Raw genomic sequence first — 7500 nt, 5'->3', positions numbered from 1 at the left:
CCTCTCTCCCCCCTCTCTCCTTCTCTCCCTGTCTCCCCCCTCTCTCCCCCAGTAAGCTGAAAGTGTCTGATAAGGAGCGTCGTCTCTCCATCGAGGTGTGGGACTGGGATCGAACCACCAGGAACGACTTCATGGGTTCCATGTCGTTCGGGGTGTCCGAGCTGATCAAATCCCCCAACTGCGGATGGTCAGTCAGTCAACCAGTCAGTCATACAGTCAGTCACCTAGCCAGTCTGTCAGTTAACCAGCCAGTTCATCAGTCAGTCAGTTAATCATTCAGTCAGTCAGTCAGTCAGTAAACCAGTCAGTTAATGTGTCAGCCTGTCACTCATCAGTCACACTCTGTTTTTTCCTGTCATGAGGCCTCAGCTTTACTCCTTTGTGGAAATCTCATCTTTTCTCGCTGTGCCACAGCAGGACAGAGAACAACGCGCAGCCTCCACTTACTGACACTTCATTCATGGCAGCGTTCCACCGGTGATACTGGTGAGATAGTTGTGATGACGATGAACAATAATAATCCTACAGTGTGTGCACTGCTGGGGTGCCAACAAACAAACAAACAAAAAACAAAACAAAGATCTTTAAAACTGCGATGCTGCTTTTATGAAAGTCTGGATCCCTGCGATGAAAGAAGCTGAAGAAGGTCTGAAGCACCAAGCCACACACACCTGTCAGGTGTGTCACACAGTCCTTCCTCTGAACATGCACCACGGTGACACCTAGTGTTCACAGTGGGGAAGTGCATACAGGGCCACCTGTCTGTCTGTCTGTCTATCTATCTGTGTATCTGTCTGTCTATCTATCTATCTATCTATCTATCTATCTATCTATCTATCTATCTATCTATCTATCTGTCTGTCTGTCTGTCTGTCTGTCTGTCTGTCTGTCTGTCTGTCTGTCTGTCTATCTGGGGGTGGTAGCTCAGGAGGTAGAGCTGGTCGTCTAGTGATCTAAAGGTTGCTGGTTGGATCCCAGGCTCCTCCTGCTAGCATGCTGTAGTGTCCTTGAGCAAGACACTTAACCCCTAATTGCTCCTGATGGCTGCGTCCGTCGGTGTTTGAATAATTGTAAGTCGCTTTGGATAAAAGCGTCTGCTAAATGACTAAATGTAAATGTAAATCGATGTATCTATCTATGTATCTGTCTATTTGTCTGTCTGTCTATCTGTCTGTCTGTCTGTCCGTCCATCTGTCTAACTATCTATTTGATGGTTTAATTATGATAAAAAAGACGCTTCAATCTCATTTAGGGAACAATATTCATTCCTCTCTTTCCAGGAAACATATTCACATTTTGTGTCGTTGCCATCGGTAAAGATTTTAAATTCCGATCATCTCCAGAAACTACGCCGAAACTGTTAAAAAAACAAAACAAAAAGAAAGCCGTGGGATAGCATTCCATGAGATACCACTTCATTGATCGCCGGCGGGAAACCCAGGAAACCAAACAAAGTTCTGAAAGGAAGTTTTGAAGGTGGTCTTCTAAAGCACGTTGACCAGCTTTACCCGAATCATTTTATAAAACAGAAGCGGTTGAGAACGACTGATTTCAATCATTTTCGAGTAGAGTGGCAATGACCCACATCCCAACACCGAGAGCCTGACGTGGAGGAAGCCCTCGGTCTTACTCCACCAGGCGAACAGGGCGTCACCGCCGTCTTTACTCGACGCTGACTCCTGTCGGGGGCTCTTGGCACCGCTTGAACTCCGTGGGGAGCCCTGGCTCGCCTGGCGGTTGCATTTCCTCATCGGAGGCGGTCGACGGAAAGCTCAGGAGTAAATCGAGGGCGTTGCCGCTTCGGTCCCCGGCTCCTCCCGGTCGTGTCAGACGCTGGGATGGAAGATGCAGAGAGCTCATTTCCCGCGGAGGGATTCGTTAAAGCAAGACGGCTGACCCGTGGCCACACCCAGGGATCTAATGTGCAGCAACTTGATTTTAAAGTGATTATCTTTCCTTTTTGACTTCGAGTTACAGCCTCGAGAAGACAGTGGCACGACGCTGTCTCTTAGGAAATGGACGGGGTGTGTTTTTGATTTCATTTCAGATAAAGATGTGAGACACTTGACAGTAGCAACTGAGTGACTGACCAGCAGCCTGCTAAGGGGCGTGGCAGAGGGGCCGCCACCGTTCCCCCATTTTCCTGTCAAAAAAAGTTGAATTTTTTTTTATTTTAGTTTGTTTTATTTCGAACCATCTCCACCATGAGCCCAGGATTGTACATGAATAATTAAAAAACCGACCTGACGGCGCCGCTCCCCTTCACGCTGACAACCACGGCTTCCCTCCGCCCGTCCCCGCGTCCCGCGGCTGACGAGCGCGGCGCTCTGGGAGGCGCTCACACGCGCTGGACCCTTTTAGCGGCCCCGTGTCGGCGTGTCTGCTGTCAGCGCTGCTCTGCCTCCCGGTGCCTCCGGGCGCTGGCGAGCGGCTGCTGCTGGCACCGGGAGGCAGACCAGCGCCTTGTAAATAATGTGTCTGCGTGAGAGACGGTGTGTGCGTGTGCATGTTGTGTGTGTGTGTGTGTGTGTGTGTGTGTGTGTGTGTTCTGAGTGTATTTGTGTGCATGTTTTGTGTGTGTGTGTGTGTGTGTGTGTGTGTGCGTGCAGGTTCTGTGTGTGCGTGTGCAGGTTCCGTGAGTGTGTGTGTGTGTGTGTGCACATTCTGTGTGTGCGTGTGCAGGTTGTGTGTGTGTGTGTGTGTGTGTTTGTGTGTGTGTGTGTGTGTGTGTGTGTGTGTGTGTGTGTGTGTGTGTGTGTGTGTGTGCATGTTCTGTGTGTGCATGTGCACGTTCAGTGTGTGTTTCTGTGTGTGTGCAGGTTCTGTGTGTGTGTGTGTGTGTGTGTGTATGTGCACATTGTGTGTGTGTGTATGTGTGTGTGTGCGTGCAGGTTCTGTGTGTGCGTGTGCACGTTCTGTGTGTGTGTGTGTGTGTCTGTGTGTGTGTGTGTGTGTGTGTGTGTGTGTGTGTGTGTGTGTGCGCATTGTGTGTGTGTGTATGTGTGTGTGTGCGTGCAGGTTCTGTGTGTGCGTGTGCACGTTCTGTGTGTGTGTGTGTGTGTCTGTGTGTGTGTGTGTGTATGTGTGTGTGTGTGTGTGTGCGCATGTTCCGTGTGTGTGTGCATGTTGTGTGTGTGTGCAGTGGAGCAGGATGTGTACATTAGAGGACACACACTGTCCCAAGATGGAGCTGACGGTGAACAGAGCTGTGCAGGGAGACAGACTGTAAACACTGGAGCTCACTCTGCTTTAAGCTGTTTCAGCGTAGGAATGGAAGTCACTGTACGTACGCAGCATTTCCACAAGTTGTGCCCCCCAAATTCTTGCAGTATTTCTTAAATTTCCTTGAACTTGATTCGACTCGTTTCACATCATGGACCCCACCCTTTCGGCCGGACACGCTGCATGATGTGGCTTCACCAGCTCAATAACTGCACTTCACTGCGCAGCGTTTTCAGGCTTTTGTCATAAATAAAATAGTTCCATCCGGGAGGATCATTGAGCCTCGTTCAAAGGAGAGCGTGCGGTGTTTTCTCACGCACATATTCTCACTCGCTGGTTTGGAAACAAATAAACGTGTAAAACAAAGCTCTCTGGAAATTAACGGCAACATCAGCGATTGAGCGGGCTTGGTGGTGGCAGAATACGTGCCACAGCTTAGATACTGTGTGCTATCTGTTCAAAACACTGAATAACCTACTTTCAGAAGTTTTAGACATTAAATTAGAACGGAAGGGTCACTTCATATTTGGTAACTTTTTTAGGTTGAAGTGATTTATTATTACTTACAGTGTTGGAACAGTAGACAGTGGATAGATGGAGAGTTAGTTGGTGGATAGATGGATGGATGGATGGATGGATGGGTGGATGTATGCAAAATCACAGATGGTCAATCAATAAAATCAACACAGGAAGTGACAAATGAACATGTTGACTGTTCAGATGATCCACTCATGATGATGAACCCATTCAGAGTCCGTGTACCTGTCTCTCTCTCTCCCCCTGTCTCTCTCTCAGGTATAAGATGTTGAACCAGGAGGAGGGTGAGTACTACAACGTTCCCATCCCCGAGATGGACGACGTCAACCTGGAGCTCCGGCAGAAGTTTGAGGTGAGTCAACGGCAGAGCCTGTGGACCCAGGAGGGTTCATCTTCACCTCTCCCCCTCTCTCCCCCTCGCTGTCTCTCTCTCTCTCTCTCTCTCTCTCTCTCTCTCTCCCTGCGTCTCCATCTCTCCCCATCTCTGTCTCTCTCTCTCTCTCCATCTCTCACCCTCTCTCTCTCTCCCTCTCTCTCTCCCTCCGCCTACATGTCGCGGGCCCATCGTCTCTCCATAATTATCGGTGCATGTGGACTTCCTGAAACAAAGGCAACGCGTCCCGCCGCCGTGTCACCATGGCAACCCCGCTTGGGCCGCGGCCGTAGCGTTCTTTCGCGCTGTCCGTCATGGAGGAATTCTCTTCCTTTCATTTGGGGGCCGAAGCGTTTCCCTGGATGGGACTCGGGACTTAAACGCAGACGCATCCTCAGGCGAGCTCGACGGGCCCCCGTCTAAGAGCAGCCGATTAAAAACCCAAATAAAAAATGATTAATGGCTTCCATCCCTTTTGTTAACAGCCGCCCCATGATGAATATGAACTGTTTATGTCACTTGCACCCTGCACGCTCCGTCCTCCTCAGCGCTGTTCTTCGAGGGCCACCTCCGCCCCCTGGTGGTCAACGTGATGATGACAAGCCTGGCAGTCCTCAACACTGAAGGAGTCAGATCAGATAATAAGATCAAGGTTCTTTATGAATCCCCAGAGGGAAAATTCCAGTGCAGCGGCAATGACGAGTAAAGATAAAGATAAAGATGATGATAGAGATTTTTTATTAATCCCCAAAGGGAAGTGTGATTAAATGGAGTTGAGATTGCCCCTCCCTCTCTGCGAGGGTCTGTAGGGGGCGCTCCACGGTGGGGACGGTGGGACATTGAGGGCGACCTGAGCTGCACTTTCCCCGCTGCTCTGTTCTGTGTTCACGTCCAATTTAACTCCACCTCCGTGCAAAACACAAACACACACACACACACACACACACACACACACACACACACACAGCAGACGACGCCTTCTACATCCAAATTCTCCTTTCCCAGTTGGACTGAGGCTTCCCTGAGGGGGATGACGGGATCACACTTTTGGGGTTCTCTCTCTTTCCGCCTGTTTCCGTGCAGAGCTGGTTAGCACCATCCACAGGGGCGGAGGTGGCGGCGAACATTTTGGACGGGCGTGCGGGGGGCCAGAACTCTGGCCTTCTCGTTCACCGAGGCTTCGGGGGTCCGATGCCTCGGCGATTGAGAAGATTGCCGGTCGGGGGGGCCGTTGCTGGTGATGCGGCTCAGGGGCCCCATTGCCACAGATCGGGAGTGGAAAACAACCTTTTGGGCTCTTCATGAACCGTGACTTTACATGAGAGCCCTCAGCCCTAAATGGGAGGTTAGTGACAGCATCATCATGCATCAGGCTTAGGGGCCCCCCTGAGCTCTGGGGCTCCTGGGCATGTGCCCGGTTGACCCGTGGGGTAATCCTTCCACGGCGGCACGGGAAGGAAACTGAAATCAACTTTTTCTGGACAAACAAAAAAAGCGACTTTCCCCCCCAAAAACTGGGGTATTCCTGCACTAACAGCCTGCTTACACCGTAATGAGGCGCCGTCACTGGAGGGGCCTCGCCGAGTTGGGAGGTGGAGCATGTGCAGCTGCACGCTCCACCATCCACCACAAACACCTGGTTCGGGGATCCAAGGCAACGTGTTGTTTTTGACGTTTTTCATTTCTTCCATTTTGTTTCATCATAAATTCCGCCTTTGAGCTTCCCGAGAGGCTCCCGTCTGCGTCCGTTGCCGTGGAAACCAGGGTCGGACGCAGATTCACGTCACTATCAGATTGTTTTTTTTTTTTTTTGTTTTTTTTTTAAAGGAAAAAGAAAGAGAGAAGAGGGTTGATTCAGAATTATTATTGGGTTTTTTTGTGTGTGTGTGTGTGTGTGTGTGTGTGTGCGCGCGCGCGCTCAGTTCAGTTTTGTCATTCGACCTTTCGGAAAACCATGCGTTCCCAGATGCGGTGAAACGACGGCTCGCCAGACAAGTCCAAAATGTGAACACAGTGGATCCCGGTTCATCTGGTCCCCACTCCTCCGAACCCGCCGGTCGACGGGGGGGACCAGCTTTTCTAACCCTTTCCCGCCCGCTACGTCTGTCTGCCCGGCAACAGCGGATCCAGAAATATCCCTGAATCGTCAAATTCTCTTCTTTTTTTATTTTTTATTTTTTTATATTTTTTTATTTATTTATCTTTTTTACTTAATCTAGATTGAAAAGTGCCAAGAAGTGGGCGAGGAGGGGAGAGGGCGCGTCTCGATGGTGAAAAGATGTAATGAAGGCGCGGTTTAGCCTTTGTTTGTGATGTAGAGGCCACTAAACGTACAAACCTACATCAGGGTCCTCCCTGCACACGTTGCGCTGATCCCAACCAGTAGGTGGCCACGTAAAACAAACGATATCATATATACGCTACTCACAAAAATTTAGGGATATTCGGCTTTCGGGTGAAATTTCGGGATGAACCTAAAATGCACTATAACCTTTACAGGTGAACTTAATTTGACCTTCTCTAAACTTTTGAATGCACACGTCCAACTGTTCAGTGTTTCAGTACTTTTTGCACAACTTTCTGTTCTCTAACAAGGAGCTGAACGGCAAAATTCACAACAGGTGTTTGATCCATGAATCGACCAATACATTTCCTGGTTCATTTAGAATTAGTATTTAAAGTCCTCTTCATCATGCTGTTCACATTTGACATCATGAGACCAAGACCACACCTAACAACTGATCAACAGCACCTCGCCTTGTGAGGCTTCAAACAGGATGTTGTCAGAGGGAAGTGGCCACTGAGCTTAGAGCGTCACAGAGTGTCATCGTGACAGATACAGAGACTGGAAGAGTCACAGACAGGCATCATCGTCTTGCAGGGGCCAGGGAGCATTTACACTGGACGAGGGACCAGTGGCCTCAGTGCTGTTCTCTGATGAAAGTCGATTCACGTTGAGCAGGAATGATGGCCGCCAACGATGTTGGCGACGTCAAGGAGAGCGCTATGCATCAGCCACTGTTGTCAGCAGACGAGCCTTTGGTGGTGGTGGTGTTACAGTGTGGGCAGGTGTGTCTAGTCAATACAGAACTGCCGTATACTTTGTGAATGGTACAGTGACAAGGCCATACTACCTGAATAACATCATTAATCCAGTCATTGTGCCCCTGCATGAACAACACAGGCCTCATTTCATCTTCATGGATGACAATGCTCCGGCTCATGGAGGTGGCATCATTAGGGAACGGCTGCTGGAGACTGGTGTACCTGTAATGGAGTGGCCTGCGCTTTCTCCAGACCTGAATCCCATAGAAAACCTCTGGGATCAGCTGAGTGGTCGTGTAGAGGCTCGTAACTCTCTACCCCAG

General features: G+C 49.8%; 1 protein-coding gene across 2 annotated transcripts in view; it reads left to right on the top strand.

Moving 5' to 3' along the window:
- prkcab (protein kinase C, alpha, b) overlaps nucleotides 1-7500 on the top strand; it is a gene marked incomplete at both ends in the record, with an annotated part of 139348 nt that overhangs the window by 115334 nt on the left and 16514 nt on the right. For both annotated transcript variants that reach the window (XM_080009514.1, XM_080009513.1), the window contains 2 exons: nucleotides 53-187; nucleotides 4018-4111. In XM_080009514.1, the coding sequence (XP_079865640.1) occupies nucleotides 53-187; nucleotides 4018-4111 (229 nt within the window). The remainder of the gene's footprint in view (nucleotides 1-52; nucleotides 188-4017; nucleotides 4112-7500) is intronic.

Source organism: Zeus faber, assembly GCF_960531495.2.
Source record: "Zeus faber genome assembly, chromosome: 11".
Classification (NCBI taxonomy): Eukaryota; Metazoa; Chordata; class Actinopteri; order Zeiformes; family Zeidae; genus Zeus; species Zeus faber.
This window is presented reverse-complemented; position numbering and strand designations above follow the sequence as displayed.